The 22,864-nt window shown below is 37.3% G+C and overlaps 2 protein-coding genes and 1 pseudogene across 2 annotated transcripts; all 3 read right to left on the bottom strand.

Annotated features, from left to right (window-relative positions):
- Nucleotides 1–447: 447 nt before the first annotated feature.
- diablob (diablo, IAP-binding mitochondrial protein b) lies at nt 448–4,205 on the bottom strand. Its single transcript, XM_055179959.2, has 6 exons — nt 4,049–4,205; nt 3,679–3,808; nt 3,020–3,145; nt 2,798–2,908; nt 1,448–1,544; nt 448–1,275 (listed from the first exon to the last, which is right to left on the bottom strand). Exons 1-6 carry the CDS (start codon nt 4,087–4,089, stop codon nt 1,073–1,075), a joined length of 708 nt encoding a protein of 235 aa, XP_055035934.2. The 5' UTR covers nt 4,090–4,205; the 3' UTR covers nt 448–1,072.
- Nucleotides 4,206–7,477: 3,272 nt separating this feature from the next.
- Nucleotides 7,478–12,301, bottom strand: LOC129440203 (odorant receptor 131-2-like; annotated as a pseudogene).
- Nucleotides 12,302–15,131: 2,830 nt separating this feature from the next.
- LOC129423622 (odorant receptor 131-2-like) lies at nt 15,132–16,447 on the bottom strand. Its single transcript, XM_055179956.2, has one exon. The coding sequence runs from the start codon at nt 16,143–16,145 to the stop codon at nt 15,132–15,134; it is 1,014 nt and encodes a 337-aa protein (XP_055035931.2). The 5' UTR covers nt 16,146–16,447.
- Between the last annotated feature and the right edge of the window lie 6,417 nt (nt 16,448–22,864).

Here is a 22,864-nt window from a genome sequence, read left to right as displayed (position 1 = left end):
GAGTTTCTGATGACCTGCTGCTAAACCCCATGGAGAAAGTCAACAATTTGTCTTATAGCACCATCTGCTGGATGTAAGAGGATACCATATAGAAAAAGAAAGATGTATTCGTTTATATATAAAAAAATCTATGCAAGACATTTTACAAAAATATGCAATAAATTATAAAGTGTATATAAACCAGATTTATTAAAAAAACACAAATGTTTGAATATTACCATGCGATGGGATAAAATAATGGCACTTGGGTTCAGAAGTGTGACTGGTGAAAAGATTAAATCATCTGGACTGAACAGACAGAATGAAATTTCTAGTGGATAGGTCATGGATAGGTTGGTAAAGTGCTCCTCAGCCCATAACACAGAATCCTAATTTTGTAACATAAAAACATAAGATTTGAAAGAATATAATAAAAAGATTATAAAGGAAAGCATGAAAATTGAAGCCTTATTAAGTATTTAATCATTCTTAATTTTATTAATTCCAATTTCCAAATGTAAAGATTAAATAAAACTTATAACACAATAGAATATCCTATTGAAACAGAAAACTAGACAAACTCGCAGAAAGTAACATCACAAATAATCTTTAATTTCTTTAGAGCTTAAAACCCAGAACCAAAAGAAACAGAAATTCCAAACCTTAATTTATAAAATACATTTAAAGAGGGGGGAAAAAAATCACACAGGATATATACCCCTTGCTTTCTCTAATTATATTCCACACATATTTTGCTTACAGCAACGCACAAAATGGAAAATCAGCACATTTTTGGATTTTCTTTTTTTAAAGTACATGTAATTCTATTCAAATATGTATATATATATATTATGTTTTCATAATGATCTTTAATTACAAACTATTGTAAGGCACCTGAGATGGAACATCTTAATCTTGTCCCTTTATCCCCTCATAGTTTACTCTTAATACTTTTTGTCATTTAAGCATGTTTCACAGCATTTTCTTAAGCACACAATATTTTGAACATATGCCAGCGGGCATACGCTTCAGTGATTAAACAAGTAATGTTGGTTTCAGAATTGCCACATTACTGTAAGGGTTCATGATGTCACTAATCTTCTCGTAGATATGCATCTGGGATGTCCTCATCTTCCTCCATTCTGGTGTTGTGGGCCATTTTTAGCCTCTCACTTACACCAGCCTTAGAGTCTTTGAGTTGTTTCTCTGCCTCCTCTGAGAGTTGTTGAACATGTTTCACCTGAGACCGTGCAACATGTAGATTACTCTGTACTGTTACAGAAGCTTGGTCAGCCCCTGTTGAGAAAAAAAAGAATGGTTATACTATGATGTCATCTTGCAGAAATGCAATGCAAAAGACAACCAGCAGGTGGCAGGAGGATCCACCAACTCTGCTATTGCAAAAAGGAGTCCTCATTTCTGAAGGCTGACCAGCCTTGGACTGTTTAAATTTGAATATGGGACATACCTGCATTGAAGGCCGCCTCTGCTGCCATCTCTGAGAGATTTATGGCTGTCATCCAGCATGATTCAAATCGTTTGCAATCTTTTTGCCTCTCCATTACCTAATTAAATAAGTAACAACATTAATTTTTTTCATGTCATGTTTGTGCATCTGGGTTTGTGTTACATGTATAGTGTAAAATAGCACAGTATTAAAATGAATCTATAATACCCTTTTAGAAAGTTTAGATTTTTTTTAGGTTTATTCATGCTTGATTGTTTAAAAAACATTTTTTTCCACATATTTTACATAAACGCAGCAGCACCTCTCTTTCCAGTCTATTTCAAATGCCCCCTGTCTCTTTATTATCCCGACTTCTCTGATTTGTAAACCTGAACCAGTCTTTGCTATTGGTTATCCATGACTTGCCTTTTATCATACCCTCAAGCTTCAACTTCTCAGGGGTAAACACTAACAATGCTGTCAATCAATTGGAACCCCCATCATATATTAAAAATGTAAAAGAATGTGCAAATTGATCACAACACCTTCGCAAGTATAACTTTAACTGGATGTTTTACAGTATATGTTTTATTTTGTACACTGAAAAAATGATTCATTTAATTTACAAAAATTTTTAAGGTAAGTGGTCGCAATCAATTTATTTAAGCTACATTAAAAAAAAAAATTAGAAAAACAAAACAAAAACAAACAACTTTTGTTTAAATGTAGCTTAAATAAATTGATTGCATAACCATTCACCTTAAAAAAATTTAGTAAATTGAATAAAAAAAAATGTCAGTGTCATATATTTTTAGATGTGATGTTATTACCTTTCAAAAATAACACCCTAGAATAAAATGCACTGTTAGTTATCCTTATGATAACTATGTGGCCAAATATTTGTCACCAGGCCGACAATTTAACAGAGACTTCCAAAAGTGAAAAAGTGAGCCCTCAGCTAAAAACTACATCAAAATTAGTGGAAACCAAAAAAAGTGGGTGAAAAATCAGCATATCTTCAAAAACACATTACTAAAGCAGCTCAACCAGGCTCAATCATTTTTTTTTTGCATGTGCCTTTTGGCAGAAAATATTTTTATTGAAATAAATTATGATATTTGAATATAGCACACTAAAATCCCAAAGAGCCATTCATTTTCTGTAACAGAATAAATAATTTATAATAATAAAAATATTATTATAAATAATAAAATTATTTATATCACACTTTGCAGACCTTTTTTATGCTCAACCAGCGACACTGCACAATTTCTAAAGTTGAATATGAGAAAAAGCATAAAGGACTTTAAAACTACATCAAGTAAAGGCATTTCTCATTTAAAGCCTGATGAGGTGCAAAGAAATTATTACCTCTTGACGTTGTCGAAGAATGAGCTGCCAAATAGCATCCTCATCTGCAGGGCTAAGTTTTTTAATGGAAGCCACATATTGTTTGTGTAATGTCACAAGATTGTTAATCACCTAGAGAAGACAAGTGTGTTGTCAATAGATAAGGTAACAGTCTTAGTAGGGTTGTGATATCTCCTGAAGTAATTAAAAAACACATAACAACATTTTAACAGTTCAGATTACCTTAGTATAACATGTTAGGGAGTCTAGCAGTGCTAAAGTGGTTTGTGACAGGAAAGTATTAGTGCTGTCAGTGACCAGAGATGATGCCCTCCGTACCAGCTCTTCATGAGACAGACTTTCTGGTTTCTAAACAAGGCAAAGAGAGAAACAACATAAAAAAAACGTATGGACATACGTATGAATTGCAGGCGCATCATTTCATGTGTAACTTCTGAAATGTGTAGCCATCACTACTGAAAAAAACTAAAATCTAAAATCAGCTGTTGAGCGGTTTTTTGCTAGTTTCCCAGCTTGGTTTTAGCGGGTGTAGCTGTGTTTTGGTCACTTATAAAGATAGACTTTTAACCCACCAGCTTGACCAGCTTTGCCAGGGTGGGATGACCAGCTTAAGCCAGCTACTGCCACCTTAAACCAGCTACCATCTTATACTCAGATGGATTTTTCAGTAGGGTATATTGCACTATTAATTCACATTTAACAAAGTTTGATTCTTTATTTAAATTATATTTACATGTAAGTGTATATTTTAGAAGGCTAGCTGTGTATGACATAAATTTACCGCGAGAGCACAGCTTTCTAATCGCTCTCGCGGTACTTTCATGTCATATGCCGATCAGTCTGCGCAGCGCCGCATGAAATCAAACGCAGACGGTTCAGACCTGCGTGAACGGAACGGCACAGAGCGCGCCCGTGACACTCAACGTCACCCAGTTTCTCCTGACGACGGTGGGTAGCACAGCAAATCTTCGGCTCTGACAGACACTCCTGTTTATCCAGGAAGACGCACAGCTAAGCAAAACATGAAAACAATTAAGGGCACATAATAAAATGAAAATTAAAACCAAACAACTGATAAAACTGAGCAAACTAGCGAGCTACTGCTACAACCGATAACATCAGGGTGGTTCTATACTACACTCCTGTAAATTATCGTCGAATTATTGATTATTGTAGAGAATTACATATAAAATACAGCTAAATTCTGATAAATAATATTGACATAATACGCTTAAAAATATTATACACTACCTCAGTCCAGCAGCTATTACTCTCCGTCTGTACGCCGCCATGTTTATTCAGACAGTAGTGAATAATGCCCCCTGGCGGATACACGGGATTACAACCGGACGTGTTTACATATGCTGCTCCTTTCTTTTATCAACATTCTATCATAGAAATATTTAGTTACCGATGTCTGTCATCAAGCATTCTTTGTTTCTTTCTCTCTCTTAGTGACAGCTACGGTCTGCATGATAAGAAAACACCCCTAGAAAGCCAAATATAGCCAACTTTATTGCTAATGTGAGCATAGATCCTGTTTTACAGGTAGGCTACAGTCTGTTTTTCTGATCTATCATTACATACTATACAGTACACACTCCAAAATGACTTAGGCTCTTTAGATGGGACACAAAAGTTCTATTTTTATTATTTTTCTTCATTTTATTATAATAATAACTTATCACATCTGTGGAACAACTGAGTAACTGTGGGAATTGTGTTGTGAACTTGTGACTAAAAGCATAGAATATTTTGAATTATTTATATATTTAGCTATCTTAACATCTACATTTATATTTTAAGATCATCATAAAACATTTAATTCAAGTGTGAATGAACTTTTTAGAATTTATTTATTAATTAATTAAAAATGTCTATTCAAGAGTCTTTCTTTCCTTCATCCTTCCATCTGACAAACTGCATTACTGAATTAATTTCCGAAACATTACAACTCCTAAAGAATATTTATCTATTTATCTGAAAGGATTCCATTTCCAAAAAAAAAAACCCTCAGAGGAAAGAGTGAATTTTTAATATGAAATTAATATGAATTTATTTCACTTAAACACCTCCATCTGCAGTCACACCAGTATGAGTGATGTCCAGATGTCATTACTAAAACATAATTAGTATCAGCCTCTTAATAATAAATGTGTTTGTACTGAATGGGCATAAGCCCTGAAGACTATTATCTCTGCTGGAAAATTCTCTGTCAGTCTTTCCAGCAACACCTATTCCCAAACAGTTTTAAAAAGAAAAGAGAGCATAAATATTTAATGTGATCATTTAGTATATGAGACAGGGGAAGAAGTTCCAGTGTGGATGTTTGTCATAACACCCTAGAGCTTTTAGATCGTGAAAGACACACTTCTATAAATCAACATGGGATTCATAAAATGTGGTGCAATTCTTTGTATGCTAGCATGTCATTATGATGGATATGCATTCCACAGTGTGTATTTTTTGTAATAATTATGTTTATTCTTAACATTATCTGTTATTATTGTGCATCTAGACATTTTTATGTTCTTTTTGGCCTATCAATTTGTAGACTTCTAATATAATGGCCATGTGCAATAGAAAAAAAGTAATAAAGTAATTTAAACCAAGAAACATTTTGTCCCAAAATCCAATGTCATTACAACATTCACTTTTAAATAAAATTCACGAGTTGTTATATTAAAGCTGTGGTGAATGATGAATACAAAATGTGGAAGTGAAAGAGCCCAGGATAGACACTGGTTGTGCAAATTATGGAGAACTGAAAGACCTTTTGCTGACCTCTACACTGATTTTCATCTACATGGCACTGCCACAAAGCAAATCTAAATTTGCCTTTGAAGTAAACTTACTAAATATCCTCAAGTATACAACTACTCTGTGTGAAGTTACAGATGCACAAACTTACTTAATGGACATAAATCAATAAAATGTGCATTCATGAGCAGTACAAAAACTTTGTAATACTATGACAGGAAGAATATTCAAGATCTTTATTGTCATAAACAGTATGTACATAGGTACAATGAAATTCTTATGTTGTCTTAAACATTGGGTGGACATTAAATTACAATAAAAAGTAAATCAAATTAAAAAAGTAAAATTGCAATAAATAGTCAAAATTAAAAAAATTAAAGTAAGATTTGCAATAACAAGAAAGAAGTACGATAACAGTAGTAATACTCAATAGTATAACACAATTTACAAAATAAAAGAAAAGCCAGACAGGAAAATTTCTTTTCATGATTATTATATGACACATTCTTGTTATGACAGTAATACAAATTGATATTGTGGAACCAACTAATCTGTCTCTGTATTGATTACCTTATTAAATATGAATAACTTTTATTTTGTTATCATGAAGGTGTTTCCTCATGACACACAGGCTGTTGTTTGGGAGCGAATGTACTATCGGGACACTTGTGAAAAACATGTATTTTTTAGGCTGTGTGCCAAGTTTCGATTCCACAGAAACAAAAAGTGCCAATAGTAATTAAAGAAAAGTACTTTTTTATTTAGCTGCTGCAGGTTAGCCAAAAAGGAAAGTTTAATCAAACGGTCAGTAATGACACACTGAAAAAAAAAATCCTTTCAATTTACGTAATTTTAATGTGTACATCGGTCCCACATGATCCGATTGTTTAAAACCAAAATTATTTTCCTCAAATAATTTTTATGTGTCAGACCAAAACATTTTTATTATTTTAAGTAGTCTAATAGAAATATGTTGACTCAAAGTGATATTTCTCTTTACTATAACACATTTATTTTGTAATGTTTAAGTAATTTTATTATGTAAGGGGACTAGATTTTCATCTGTAATTCCAACATGCTTTTTTAATGCTTATATTATGGGATTATGTAACTCTAAAGCAATTTCATTATGTCTCTGGCACCAGAATAATCACCCATAATTATCCAAATGTTATTTATTTTTTTTAAATACAAAATACATTTGCATTGGCATAAAAAGCAAAGAGTTTTGTACAAATGTTTAGTGATATTGAGGCAAACCACTGCTTTCAGATCATCAATTCATTTAAATCACTACACATTAATTCAATAACAGTCAATAACTATTACAACAATCAGCACATGCAGTACATACATAAAGGGGCAATTTCCCAAACAGGTTGTAGATTAATCCATGACTAGGCCCTAGTTATATTAGGATATTTTTACAAAAATAAAGTTTACAAACAAACCTACCTTACAAAAACAACACTGGAGTACATCTTTAGACAAAACAATGGCACTGATATATGGCATTGCAAAAGTCTGGTACTAGGAAAAGCCCCATCTGTGAAACTGACCCAAATGTTTAAAATAGTTACTATCACAGTAGATTTAGAAGTGCTAAAGCACAAACACTGCATTCCAAAGAGACATGCAAAACAGTAAGTACTATTATTTTTAAAATGGATTTACAAACTGGAAAATATCAATCCTTAAGAAAGTCAGAGCTACAGCATTTGTATAAACTGTTAATCAAAAATTCATCAAAAACAAAATACAACAACCATTTCCAAAATAGACTCTGAGCAGCAAACTGTTAATGTATTAATAAGAGAAAACACTTAAAACAGATAAATAAAAAGAACATAAATGAGCAGCACAGTCTTTCTGATCCTTTCACTGAAAGAAACTGTTTGTTAAAGTTCAATGCAGTTCCATTAAAATCTTTTGGATTTCCTCAAAAATAAAGTGGAGATCAGGATAGCTCAGGTTTAAGGCATACATCAGCTCAAACAACATGGCACGATGTTGCAACACCTTCATGCCTTCCAGGACTATACAAAGATCCTCTTCTTCATCACAAGAAGCATGTTGTTTGAGAGCACAAATCCCAACATTGGTGTCTTCAAATGACCACGCTGATGCTGACTTCATCCATGCCCTGTACAAAACAGACCAATTTAGTTAAAGAAACAGAAAAAAGTTACTGTTACAATAAAAGTGTCATTGGAAATTAGTACAATGCAAACAAATATAAATGTAAGTATACAGACCCATGTGCATTGCCACAGCATGTTACAATTGGTTACAAATACATGGGTTACAAAGCAAGGCAGCTGCACTGTCCACTGCTCTGGGTGTGTGTGTGTGTGTGTGTGTGTGTGTGTGTGTGTGTGTGTGTGTGTGTGTGTGTGTGTGTGTTCACTAGGGATGCTCCGATCGATCGGCCGATAATGGCATTAAATGACTCGATCGGTGCTCGCTAAATCTGCCGATCTCATAAACCGATCTTTCTGTTTACTTTTGTCATCAAAAGGATCCTGAATGTGGCTGCAATTAAAGACATTTTTTTTACGTAGCACGAGCATTTTTACAACCTGTTGCTCATGTGCAGCGTGCAGATTTGTATGTCTCTCTTTGCCTTTACAGAGATATGCGTATTTTCTACGCGCTCCGGTAAACAGCGCGAGGCGTCTTCACATCCCCATCAAACAGCGTATACAACACATATCTATCACGGACAATTGCATCCTCATGCCAAAAGTTTATTATTTGCATGCGTTTTAAAGTTTTGAGCGCTTAAACTTTTATTTTCCTCACAGCTGCTTGTCTGCTTTCAGCCGCCGCCCACACACACAGCAGCCTGTCATCAGTGCACGTGAACAGAGCGATCTCCCTCTCACGTCTTAAAGCTGAAGTAACCTAATTCATCTCTCAATAAAATCACTCTCTGCTCTTGACTAAAGAACTTTTATACTTCATACGAATGCGTGTATATTTAATTAATACAGTAAAGACTGTGAAGTGTTTTATTTTCAGTACTATTAGGAGACATAAGCCTTTTTAAAGCCATATTAAATTTCTCTATGCAGAATAAATATTTGTTGTGCTTATTTATTTGAGTCACTATTAAAACAATAATATACCTAATTACTGCAAGTAATATAACAAAGGCAACATCCGTGGTATTATTTTATCTAGAAAAAATGTAACAGTTACAGTCATCAAAGAGCTTGCATATCAGCTTTAAAAAAATCAGAATCGGTATCGGCCGATCACGAAGATTACAAATCGGTGATCGTATCGACTGCAAAAATCCTGATCGGAGCATCCCTAGTGTTCACTACACTGGAATGAGTTAAATAAAGAGGCCACGTTTCGAGTGTGTGCTACCACACACCTGACAATCACATCAAAAGTGAATTCTCTCATTTTCTCACTCTCATGTTGTTACAGACCTGTATAAATGTCTTTGTTCTGATAAACATGAAGGAAGATATTTATTTTGAGAAATGTTTGCAACCAAACTGTTCATGAGCCCCATTCACTTCAATAGTATTATTTTTCCCCACTATGGAAGTGAATGGGGCTTATGATTGGTTTGGTTACAAACATTCCTCAAAATATCTTCCTTAGTGTTCATCAGAACAAAGACATTTATACAGGTTTGTAACAACATGATAGGGAGTAAGTGATGAGAATTTTTATTTTTGGGTGAACTACCCCTTTAAATCTTCCCAGGTGTTTTAATGACCGTGTGCCAAAAGATGTAACTAAAACATACTAAACGTTCTGTACTTCCAACAATGTTTACACATTTTTATGTCTATGAATCTATATTACTTACTTCTGTCATTTGATCATTAATTGTTTGAAGTCTTTTTGCTAGCTGTCCTCCTTTCTGATAGAAGAGTTTCATCAGGTTTTTGGATTGGAGGTCTAGGTGACACGCAGGAACATAAGACAGTAGTGATTCTTTTAAATTCAGCATTTATCTGAAAACAAATTAACCAACCATTGTATATTTGAGTACTGCGAGTCAAAGAATAATAATTGTATATTAGTTACAAAAATAAGATATAGCTCCTAACGGCAGTAGAAAAGTGAAAGAAATGACTTACCAATGCTTTTGAGTGTGTAGCGCATGCAAGGATGATAGACCTATAAGAGGAAATATTCAGAGGAGAAATCAACACATAACCTCAAATGATGAAGGTCACACATACACAGAACAATAATGAAATAAGTATAATATCTGTCATAGGACGCAATGTTGGACAAAATTAGACCTTAAAACAAGGTTCTCTTCTGAAAACGTCAGCTTTAAGGTGTGGTCACTTCAAAGCGATATTTTTTTCAGTTAATATACCAGACGTCACGCGAGACATTTAAAAAAGCTTTTTCTAATTGAATCAAGTGTTGCTCGTGGCGCAGCGAAGTCACGAATAACTGACGCGGGTCTGTTCATCTGATTAAGCAGACAGTTTGTTTAATACGCAATGTCATTATTAATGTAGTCAATTGATATTATCTGGTAAATTACATGTATAACGTTACTCTGGACAGAATAACGTTTGGTTAGCGTTTTATTTGTCCTGACACGTTTCCATAGAACAGCTGAGTAAAAAGTGCCTCAAAAGTCAACTCAAAGCTGACAGTTTTCAACTCAGATAAAACTACCAAACGTGAAATAACGTTAAACAGCTGACGTTTTTAAAACGCTGTGTTTTTCTTTATGAGCTTGACTGACTGTTAACTTACTCCACCAACCTCCTCCAAACTAATATTTACTGCAAGTCATTGCAATGGCTACATATTGTTAACAAAAATAGTCTATCCAGTGAAGATATATCACGTATGAAGCGAACATAAATAAATAATAGAACTTACTTTAATAACGTGGTGTCCGTCTGAGAGAGTTCTTCTGACTGACTGCTGCTGAGTCTTCATTTTGGCGCCCAAAACAAACGATCTTTATTCTTCTTTTATGGCAATCAACATCCTTCTCATTGAGCTATACTGCCACCTGCTGCTCAGGAGGTGCCGTTTTGTGTGCAAACCCAATTTTATTGCTTTAAGTATGCAATTCAATCAATTTTAATCAATGTGAGAATAATGTGTTCATTTTACATTCAAACAAAACATTTTAATCCTAATCAATTAAATTATGTTTACACAAGGAATATAAATATTTTGTGTTGCATATACATGTTTATTTTATTTAAATTCAAAGACCCACTAAGTCCATTTTTTTCAGTGCACGTTTTATTTTTTCATCTGCTTATATATCGTCCTGACAGCAGGAAGTGAACATGAGAAGGTGCACCTGAATTTTGGGCTGAAAGAACATTTAAATGTCACATCTTTTCAACAAAACTGTTTAAAATTTGATTGATATTGCAACTGACTCATATTTTGTTTTTGTATATTTTGAAAGTCAAAAATTATTATTTACTAAAGAAAATTGGACAACATTTTCAACAGGTTTAACAACAGTATTTTCATAAAATTGTGTCTAAACATGTCCTTCTATCAAAACTGGTTTGATTTTGCCTTTAGCACATGTAAAGTAGTATTTAAATAAGCAACTGAAAGCCTTGTCTCTCAGGCCATATATAAGAGGACTTAAACATTTTGGAAAAATTATAAACACTAAAAAGCAAAAATACATTACATTCAATGAAGTCTTAAAATCGGTATGAGCAAAAATTGCCTCTTGGATAACTCCAACTAAAATAGATGCAGCACACAGACCCAGCTGTATTAGATGTAACAGTACAGTCTTATTGGCTTTTTTAGCTGACAACTTATCACAGGAGGCTGTTTTAGCCACAGCTGCTATGGAGGCCTAAGTAAATATTATAGTAAAACACACAGACACAAAAAATATACAAGTAAAGGCTATATCAAGATTCTTATACACCTGCAGTCTGAAAAGAGTCGTTCTTGAGCAGAACAAATTCATTGTTGTGTTTGTAGTATCAATAGCATAGAAAATAATCATTTCAGAAAAGCACTGACTTAACCCTATCATCCAGACGACAGCAATGGCCATGTGAGTTCTTCTATAAGTGGTGAAATCTGCATGCCTGAGAGGAAAGCAGATGGCCACATACCTTTCCAGAGACATTAAAGCCAGATTTAGAATTGAAACCTGAAAGAGAAACGATGGAGCTGCCAGAATAATAAAACAGACATTTTTTATAAATAAGGTCCTACTAAAGCCAATTAAATATACAGGTATACTCATTAACAAATTGAGCGTATCGACCCACAGCATATGACTGAACAGAATGTAACGGGACGTTTCCAGAAAAACAGTCTTTTGCCTTAAGGTGAAAAGCATGACTCCGTTTACATAGAGAAAAATAACACATGGTGTCATAAACAAGACAGCCTTCAGATGTGCATCTGGATCCAGCACCAAAAAAGTCTGAGTGAGGTTCGATTTAGAAACATTTAAATCAGCCATTTTCTCAATAATGTAAACAAATTAAAGATCGAAGTGACCCCAGCTGCTGTTACAGAATAGAGAGTCAGAAAAATACTGCAGTCTACAAAGTGTTGCAGGTGCTGTTTAATCTAATAAACTGATACGTATCTCAGAATCACCAGAGAGGGATGCCAGATCATCACACTTTAAATATCATTAACCCATCTTTTAGTGATGTCATAAATTACGTTTTGAATCCCAGTGGTTGGTTTGTGTATGTGTTGTGTGTCTCACACTGCCTGTTTTGAATACATGTGAAAAATAAATACATTTGGGGTCAAAAATAACCTATATCAGTGGTTCTCAAACCGGGGGACCCAGAGATGATGTTAGGTGGGGAACAGTTTAATGACATTTTATAAAAGACATTCATTTATCATAAATTCTGTGTAATTAAACCTCATAAGAATAAGGCTACTAACCATCAGGTTAATTTTCTTTGGGGGGGGGGGCACCGTACACAAGGGTGGCCACACGCCGCTAGATATAACACAACACACATAAAAACTGATTTTAAAATGTCTATAGATATTTACATTTAAATATCTTTTGTAGCTTCTAAAGGGCATTACTACTAGTAACATTAAAATTAAATCTTTAAATTAAATATTAACAGTTGACACCAATCATCATTTTTAAATGTTAACATAATGGCACACAATGTATCATGTTGCTTTTTTTGAGCATCATTGAATGTTTGTATCTTTTGTAATAGTATTGAGATGTGTATGAGTCTATTAATTGTCCTTAGTGTGAAAGATGAATCTCAACATCATAAAGTCAGTGTTGGGCAGGTGTCAGATTTGCAGAAGATGCTGGAAAGCAAAGATTGTGTGACCTAGAATAGATGATTTCTCAGAAGACCAGTGGGCAGTTTAATGACTCGTGACAAACAAGTGACTCATGAACAACTACAAATCATAGGTGTTGATTGTCCGAGTAACATCACACAGAATTAAGAATCAAGGGTGCAAACTTTTGAACTGAGTTATTTTAGTAAATCCAGGTATTATTCTGTGTTGTAGACTATCTCTGAGTACTTTACATGCACAGGAAAAGCGGATAACTATCAAAAATCTGCTTATTATAGAAAACTGTTTTCATGTGTTTCATGCAAATCAATATACCGGTTATGCAGACAACTGCGTTTACATGGTACTTGGAGAATTATCAGTTTTCTTGCAGGCAGTGACGTCACCACCTATAGTACATAATAGTCGCTCAAAAAGCCAACAGCATATCTGTCTTAAGCTGTACAGTTGTATCTCTTTTCGGGTCTTCAGAACCTGTAAATTAACATGAGCTTCTATTTTCACAGTTTCTCTGCCAACTGCTTTAGTCGAGCTGAGACTTTTATGCGTTACTTTGCACGTACTTCCGCTTGTGACGTTTATCTTTCACACGCAGAGACATGCGCACATGGACAAAACCGTGAGAGAGCCGGTTAAGGTGTTTACATGCCATGCGAAATTGGCGTAATGAGCAAAAAACTACCAGTGCTGATCGTTTTTTGCTTACACCGTTTATGGGCTTTCCCCGATAAAGGAAAACAATTTTACACGTTTACATGACCCCACACGTTATCAGTTTATTAAGCATAATCGGCGTAAGACTGTGCATGTAAATGCACTCAATATGTGTTTTATATATCAGCTTATTAAGTGCAGTGCTAAACAAAAAACAGGCCTACATTTTTTCAAATATTTTTTAAGTATATTAAAGGAATAGTCTACTCATTTTCAATATTAAAATATGTTATTACCTTAACTAAGAAGAGTTGAAGTACTCCCAAAAGTGCTATTACACCATACAATATAGTTCCTCTTTTAAATCCGAAAGGGCTACCTTTTATATAACTACTCGTCTTAAATAGGAAAAACGTTGATGTGTTTGGTCACTTCTAACTTTATCTCTGAATGGTACCATTGAATGAATGGGGCTAAGCTAAATGCTATCGAAGTGTAGCAGCGCGCTCCAGCGCTTACGTGCACGCACACAGATGATAGAGGGATGTATCAACAATTCTTAGTTAAGGTAATAACATATTTTAATATTGAAAATGAGTAGACTATTCCTTTAACATTTTGCAGTTCTATATATATGTATCAGGTATATTTAGATGTGGTGCTCAATTGTCATAATTTTTAGTCATCAAAAAAAAGTCACTTGTTCATTTTAAAATCACTTTGTTCTGATAAACATGAAGGAAGATATTTTGAGGATTGACTGTGAACCCCATTCACTTCCATATTATTCTTGTTTAGGGTTTGGTTATACAAACAATTCTCAAAATATCTTTCTTTGAGTTTATCAGAACAAAGAAATGTACACAGGTTTGTAACAACACGAGAGTGAGCAAATGACGACAGAATTTTCATTTTTGGGTGAACTATCCCTTTAAGGGGGTCAACATCCTGAGATCCTCTGACCAACCCATTACCACTTTATTTTGGAAACCTTCTTATTTTAATGATTAAATAAATCATGGATGATTATGAGTATTGCATTTATTCAGTAGCAGAAATAGGTTACTTTCCACCAAAGATAATTTTCAGATAATATAATATGAAAAGTTTACATTTAAAAAGCACAAAAGCTTATTATGAAACATGTAAACACATTTATATTACAAGAATCTACACAAAAAGCACAAAGCTTATTAATTGTCATAAAGCTCAATAAATCAGTAAGTCATGTCTTATAGGTCCAGATCAAGCCTTAACTTATTAAAATGCAAAACTTTAAAAAGCTTTCTAAATTTAATCGCCCAATAATAGTTTAAGTGAGCTTAGTAAGCAAGAGCATATTTACATATAACATATTTTCCATTAAACAATATGATAATGATAATGTGCACAGGTTAGATGCAGAAACCAGTTTTTTATTATAACAAAATTGCTTTTGCCTGTCTGTAGTCATACCTGATGAACCAACATGATGAACAAATGTATTTCTATATAGTTACACATTCAACATCTGAGAAATATTGTGAAATAAGTTTAACATGCTTGCTAAATACATGCTTTTGGTTTGCCACATGTAAATTAATTTAGTTAAGCACCAACATTCATCACCTCAATTCACAAGCACATTTTACAATTAAAATGAACTTTTTATGAGAAAATTATGTGTAAGATTGGTCTTTACATCCTCTGAAACTAAGTGTGTCTCTGTATGACAACTATTTTGCTTTTTTAGACCAAACGTGAAGTAGTATTTAAATAAACAGCTAAAAGCTTGGTCTCTCAGGCCATATATAAGAGGGCTTAGACATTTTGGGAAAATGATAAAGACCACAAAGCAAAAATACATGATGTGTACCATAGTCATATAGTCAATATAAACATACATGGCCTCTTGGATGACACCAATTAAAAGGGATGCAGAACCAAGACACAATTGTATTAGATGTAACAGTACAGTCTTATTGGCTTTTTTAGCTGACATTCTATCACAGGAGGCTGTTTTAGCCACAACTGCTATAGAGGCATAAGTAAAGATTATAGTAAAACATACAAACACAAAATATATACAAGTGAAAGCTATATCCAGTGTTTTATATACCTGCTGTCTGAAAAGAGTCGTTCTTGAGCAGAACAAATTCATTGCTGTGTTTGTCGAATCAACAGCGCAAAAGATAATAATTTCTGACAAGCATTGGCTTAACCCTATCATCCAGACAACAGCAATGGCCATTTTAGTTTTTTTATAAGTGGTGAAATCTGCATGCCTGAGAGGAAAGCAGATGGCCACATACCTTTCCAGAGACATTAAAGCCAGATTTAGGGTCGAAACCTGAAAGAGAACCGTTGCAGCAACCAAAAGAATGAGACAGACATTTTTCATAATAAAAATCCTACTGACTGCACAAACAAACAGCACTACACTCATAAACAGATTGAGCGTGTCAAGCCAAAGCATGTGACCGAACAAAATGTAGCGAGACGCCTCCTGGAAAAAAGCCTTTTTCCTCAAGGTGTAAAGCATGACCCCGTTGACATAGAGGAAAATAACACATGGAGTCACAGTCAAAAATGTCTTCACTGGTGCATCTCGATCGAACAGCAATGAAGTGTGAGTGAGGTTTGATTTAGAGTCATTTAAATTCGACATCTTCAGTGACGTAAATAATTCAAATTAAGTGAATTATAGATAACACTGATCCAGAAAAACACTGTCATCTACAAAGTCCTTGTAATTATAATCTAGTTGTAATTCCTCCCCCACATGTGATGAGGGTGAATGACTGGAGAGTGAGTGCATCCCATTTGAAATATATAACACTTATGGGTGTGGATTTCTTAGCCACAGTTTAGGGACAAACCCAGAAGTTACGTACATCTGAGAAAACCTTTGCGTTGGAGACATCTCCAAAAAGGTGTCACATAAATATTATATAGAATATAATATAAGGTGACCAGGGGCCTCATGTATAAAACTGTGCGTGGGATTCTTACTAAAAGTCTATGTACGCACAAAAGCCAAAAATGACATACACCAAAAATTATGAAGACTTATAAAACAAAGTAATGTTCCCTTTATAAATCACAGATCACCTGCAAGTGTGTGTACATGAATCATCCTAATATCCCACCCTGCAAGCCCATTCTCCCATCAAGTTTGTTTTTTTATAAATCACAACCTTTGCGTGGGAACTGGCGTACGCACGTTTCCAGCCCTGTTTTGTGCGTACGCATGCTTTATACATGAGGCCCCTGATGTCCCCGTTTTCCGTGGACAGTCCCGTTTTTTGGTGTTTGGTTCTCCGTAAACCTACAACAATAAAAAGATGAAAACATTCAAAAGAGTTTTGTCCCCGATTGTAAATTCATAGACAATAACAAATACACTTTTAAGGATATATTTAACCATTGAATTAGGACATTTTCCTACTTGTTATTTAAAAAATCTGGTCACCTTAATATAATATTACATTTTTGATTAATTTAATCGATCACTTCAAATGCATATGTATGTGTGATTTATGCACCATAAAGTTTATGACAGCAAGTGTCTGTCTCCTTGCATTTCTGGATCTATGTGTGTCGGTAAAATAAAGATTCATAAATGTAAAAAGCAACCCACTTTGTGTTTTCTGTCAAGCATGTTTGATGAGAAAAGATAAGTGGAAATGGGTTAAAACAAATAAACAATGCAAAAAATGACTTTCTTACTAAGTATTTTTGTCTTGTTTTCAGTAAAAATATCAAAAAATCTTAAATTAAGATGTGTTTTCTTGATGAACAAAATGACCCAAGAAAATAAGTCTAGTTTTTAGACAAAAATGATAAACTTTATACTTATAATTCATAAAAGTTAATTATTATTACTTAAAACAAGAAAAATCTGCCAATGGAATAAGAAAAAAAGTTTACTTTTTTCATAAACACTTCATTCAAGAAATGTTTTTGTTCCATTGGCAGATTTTATCCTTGTTTGCTTAAATTTTTATATTTTTGGTCTAAAAACTAGACTTATTTTCATAGGTTGTTTAAAAAAATCTAAAATTTAGTTTCATGTGCTCACGGGAAACTTTCGTGTGCTCACCTGAAACTTTCGCGTGCTCACGTGAAACTTTCGCGTGCTCACGTGAAACTTTTGCATGCTCACGTGAAACTTTCGGGTGCTCATGTGAAACTCTCATGTGCAGAATTTTTTTTAAAGTTTAGTTTCGCATGCACACGCGAAACTAAGCGCGATAGTTTCACGTGCGCACACAAAACTAAACTTTATTTAATTTTTTAGTAAAACTAAAATGATTTAGTTTCATGTGCGCGATAGTTTCACGTGCGCACACAAAACGCTTAGGTTACTCACGTAACCCCGGTTCCCTGAAATAACTAGAACGAGCATTGCGTCAGTTGCTGACGCTATGGGGGGGAAACTCCTGTTTTCTCCGCGATCGAAGCCTATTGGTTAACGTCTGTAAAAATTACAGACCTATGGCGTTCGAGCCCACGAAAGTGGCGGGACTATGCCCTATAATAGTCCGAAAAAGAGCGCCATACCTCACTTGCATTCGACTGAAGCGCATAGCCGAATGAAGCTCGCTGCGTAGGCGTTTGTAGCACGGCCAACTACGCAATGCTCGTTCCCGTTATTTCAGGGAATCGGGGTTACGTGAGTAACCTAAGCGTTCCCTTTCAATACGGTTCACTTCACATTGCGTCAGTTGCTGACGCTATGGGGGTACGTAATCCCATCACGCCATGCATACACAACGGACTGAAGTGCCTTACCGGAGAGACACTGTATGTGGCCCTATATCCAGCATATTCACAGCTTTAAAGCAAAAGTGTAAGCACTATATAAAATGTTAAGGCGCATACGGTGGGGTATTAAACGCACCAGGAAGCAACTTATATAGCACAAGACGGCGAGATCACAGAGCGCGCCGCTGGTGTGCGAGAATAAGTAAGTCCAAAGTCACGTTGGTGAGCTCGCTGAGCGCACCGCGGTGTACATATAAAACACATGAATGCGCGTCCATGGTTAAGCCGAGAGAACCTGCGCTCGTAGTGCACGGACGTCTAAGTTGTAAAATCTGACAAACGTAGACGGCGAAGACCAGCCGGCCGCGTTGCAGATATCAAGAATAGATACTCCTGTAAACCAAGCCCATGATGAAGGCAACTTCGCAGAGAGTGGGCTCTAACATCATAGCTTATTAAGGAAGGCGTGAGCCTGCGCGATGGCTTCAACGATCCATCCAAATAGCCACTGTAGTAACCGGCATACTAAGTGAGTGATCTGCGAGGCTCACGAACGGCTGATCTGACTATAATATGCGGCAGAACGGTTCGTAGCGTGGGATTATACAGATACCACAATAGTGTGAACCCAGGTGAGCCCTCGAGCGCATCGGGGATTCATATACAGTAGGTAATATTATAGTGCACAGGTCGGTGAGCTTCCCAAGCGCGCTGTAAATGTGTACTGACCATAAATTGCACGGACACAGGTGAACAGTTGAGTACATCGTGAATGCATATAGATGAATCAGAGTGTTATAGTGCACAGGCCAGCAAGATTCTAGAGCGCGCCGTCATGTGTTCTGATAATAAATTGTGCGCATCCGGGTGAACCCTTCAGTGCACCGTGAATGCGTATAGATAAATCAGTGCACAGAACGCGCCGTGAATGTGTACAGATATGATTGATTAACGTAACGGTGGGTACCCAACGCACCGTGAACGTACACAGATGAACAACAATGTATGTGTCACAAAAGGATAACACAGCCGTGTATACAGGTGAGCTTCTCCAAGCGCATCTTTAGTGTATACCGAAATCTTATAGCGTGCATAGGTGAGCTTCTGTAAGCGCACGGTGGACGCATATAATTAAAAACCATATTGTGCATACAGGTGAGCTTACGGGCGCACCTTTAATGCAACAAACCCTAGTAGTGCGCAAGGCAGGGATGTCGAAGCTGTAAAATTGACAACGTGGACGGCGAGGACCAGCCGGCTGTGTCACAAATGTCAAATGAGAAACCTCTAAGACCATGCCCGAGGATCTAATCCATACATGGAGTAGACTTCATTGTCACGGGAGGTGATAACGTCAACGATCCATAAATAACCTGTATTGACAGGTGCGCTAGTGAGTGATCTGTGACGCAGACGCCCATCGTAATGGGTTAATATGTCTGCACCTTGGTGGTTTAAACACGAGATGCGTATCACTCTGATTGAACATAGCTTATAAAAGCGATGCAATGAGTTTATAAAGGAGATGACTCATCAGCTTGAACAGGGGGCGAGATCTCAGCCTGGCTCTGTGAATAATGAAAACCACCGTAGTTTGCTCGACCGCATTATCACAATAACACGGTCTAGAGTGCTGCAGTGCTAAAATCATCCCCTTAAATGGACTGTATGTACAGTACAAGGTGATTGATATGAGACAAACGGGCGTTCCACGCGCCGAAGGCTGATTGCCGTCGCAAGGCGTGTCCAACCCACAGCAGATGCTGGGTGAGCTCGTAACGATAGCACTTCATGCAGCCGTGTGTAACTCAGCATAAGCTTCCCGGCCGTCAGCTCGGGGCGGGACCTTTGCTTAGTCAAACTGAAGTGGTCTTATGAACAGAATGCCACAATATTCAGCTTTCTGGGGCTCGCTAGGGGGGTACGTGAGCCTGCCTTAAACGAGATGCCGCGCGTCTGACTGTGAGCGCACTCTGGTGTTAAGCTTGCTTCCGAGCGTCATAAACGAAACTCATTGTGGCGGATAGCAAGCTCACTTGAGGTTGATATTACCCTTAATTTCTCTGAGTATTGGAGTGGAGCGGAGGTGTGAGCATCTTCGGATCCACTGATATAAACCAGCCATATGGCCGAAAAACGCCATAAACCGCTTGGCTGTAAGCCTTTGAGTGGCCGTCCGGAGAGGGCGCGATTCAAACGCTTGGAGCCATGAAAAAGTCTGAGGCTGCTGTCTCTCTAGGAAGAGAAAATAACAGCCGTAAGACCCTGCTCGCCTGCACCGTCAGTATCGTAGCGGAAAAACTGAGGTGGGCTGCGAGCGAATTTCAGCGAGAAAACGTCTGAATTATTGTTTAGAATCCAACCCGGTGTCCCGGGAGTGGATCGCCAAACCGGGGTTTTTCGGCGAGCGTCAATACAATTATGGATGGCGGGCCGTGTGTGCGTATATTGACTGCTTGTCGGTAAGGCAAAAAAGTGTTTAGAGACACCGTATAGCCGTGGGGTGTCAATACACAGTATAGTAAGCATGGAAATTGCTCTTAGAGAGGAATTCAATACCGTTCGCCACTACAGTGAGGTTGCATAACCGACAGTATTATGTGAATGTTTCTGGATAACACAAAAAACATTTCAGGGCAGTCCAGCCGAGGCGCGACTTAACCCTTCTTCTCCCAGACAGTCGGTTCTCTGTCGACGCAGCTATGCTGCGAGTAAGATCAGAGATTGGCCGTTCAGGTGCACGAGCCTCTGTAGTGACGGTGACCAGAGCGGCTCACAGCAGAGCAGTATGTCTAGGTGGTTTGATGTCAGACTGAACTCATACGCAGAGAGGAAGTCTGCCGTGAGGCCCGCGGTTTTGCCGTTTATTAAAAGGGCAGAAAAACTGGGGTATATAAGAAATGTACCAATATTCAGCGCACTGATATAGGACTGAATAAGAGGAGGTGTTCGGGCCTCAGCATATTATCAAACAAATTCGTTCTACCTCTGATTCCGTTTAAGCCAGAGAGAAATGATAGGGCAGACAAACATAGTGAGCTCTACCGAAATGAGACAGACTCAGGCCGGTTAGGCTCTTATAATAAGTGTTCTTGGTGCTCCATTAGCGGAGGGGCATGAAGCGCTGTAATCATTGAACACTAGACAGCTGCACTTTAGAGGCAAGGAGCCGTAAGATTGCGTGCTGACTCTAAGAAGCCGCTAAGAGACCTCACTACTGCGGAGGGTGGGGAGCGAGGGACTCCGCAAGCGTAGAGCACGAGTGGCTGTGTTATGACAGAGAACAGGGGCGGGACCCGCCTGTGTTTGCTTGTCCTGTACATCTATCTTAGGTCTACAGCTCCGCCACTTGTTCATCTCAGCAAAAGAGGAACAGCAGAGGGGAACATGTAACAAAGATAGAACAGCCATGCATCGCATGAGTGGTCTTCACCTGGCGATGCACTCGAGGAATTCATATGAGGGTGCCAGAGATCTCGCGGCTGACTGTGTGAGGAGCGAGGGACTTTGTGAGTGTAAAGCATGAACGGTTGCGTTGTGACAGAACACGGGGGCGGGGGGATAGGCCGTGTGCGCTAGTCTATGCATCCATCTTAGTCTCACGGCTCGCCGTTTGTTCGTCTCAGCGAGAGAGGAACAGCAGGGGGAGCACGAAACATAGATAGGACAACCGTGCATATGAGAGCGTCTCGGCGTGGGCGGTGCCAGACCGGTGACGCGCTCGGGGGAAATTCATAGCAGAGAGGCTCACTCGAGCCGCTGTGCTGGACGCTATTACAACAGCGCCTGCTCTTTTAGCTTATAACTTTATATAAAAAATACTGGGCGGCCGCAGGGGAGACCTCGTCAGGCATGTGTCCGCTGCACAGGGCTCGTACCACGGCAAGCGAAGGCTATCTTCGATTCTCAGCCGGAAAACGGCAGGGGAAGACGCTAGGCCTGGATTCCGCTGCAGGGCTTGTGTCGACGGCGAGTAAGGCTTCTTCTTCGGAGCAGCGAGAGGTTCGCGCTGAAGGAGGATGCGAATGAGGTATGGCGCTCTTTTTCGGACTATTATAGGGCATAGCCCCGCCACTTTCGTGGCCTCGAACGCCATAGGTCTGCAATTTTTACAGACGTTAACCAATAGGCTTCAATCGCAGAGTAAACAGGAGGTTCCCCCCCATAGCGTCAGCAACTGACGCAATGCAAAGTGAACCGTATTGAAAGGGAACTAAACTTTATTTAATTTTTTAGTAATACTAAAATTATTTAGTTTCATGTGTGCGATTGTTTCACGTGCGCACGCGAACCTAAACGCGATAGTTTCACGTGCGCACACAAAACTAAACTTTATTTAATTTTTTCTCCATGTCCTCTTAGGGGCTTCGTACAAATGAAGGTCTGAAGTTTTTATCAATATAAATAGCCCTCGTCCAATGATACCAATGCTGCAAAGAGTATTATTAAACATTATTAAACACTATTAAACATCTAGAATGATCTTTTTTTGTATGTTTTCTGAAAGGTGTACCTTCCTAAAACTTTCTATCCTAATAAAAAGATTGCATATCTAAAGCAAAGCACTTGCGCTGTTTGACGTTTTGGTTTTGAAACATGCAGGAATGAGAAAATAAATGA

The sequence above is a fragment of the Misgurnus anguillicaudatus genome, chromosome 9 (assembly GCF_027580225.2).
Source record: "Misgurnus anguillicaudatus chromosome 9, ASM2758022v2, whole genome shotgun sequence".
Taxonomy (NCBI): Eukaryota; Metazoa; Chordata; class Actinopteri; order Cypriniformes; family Cobitidae; genus Misgurnus; species Misgurnus anguillicaudatus.
This window is presented reverse-complemented; position numbering and strand designations above follow the sequence as displayed.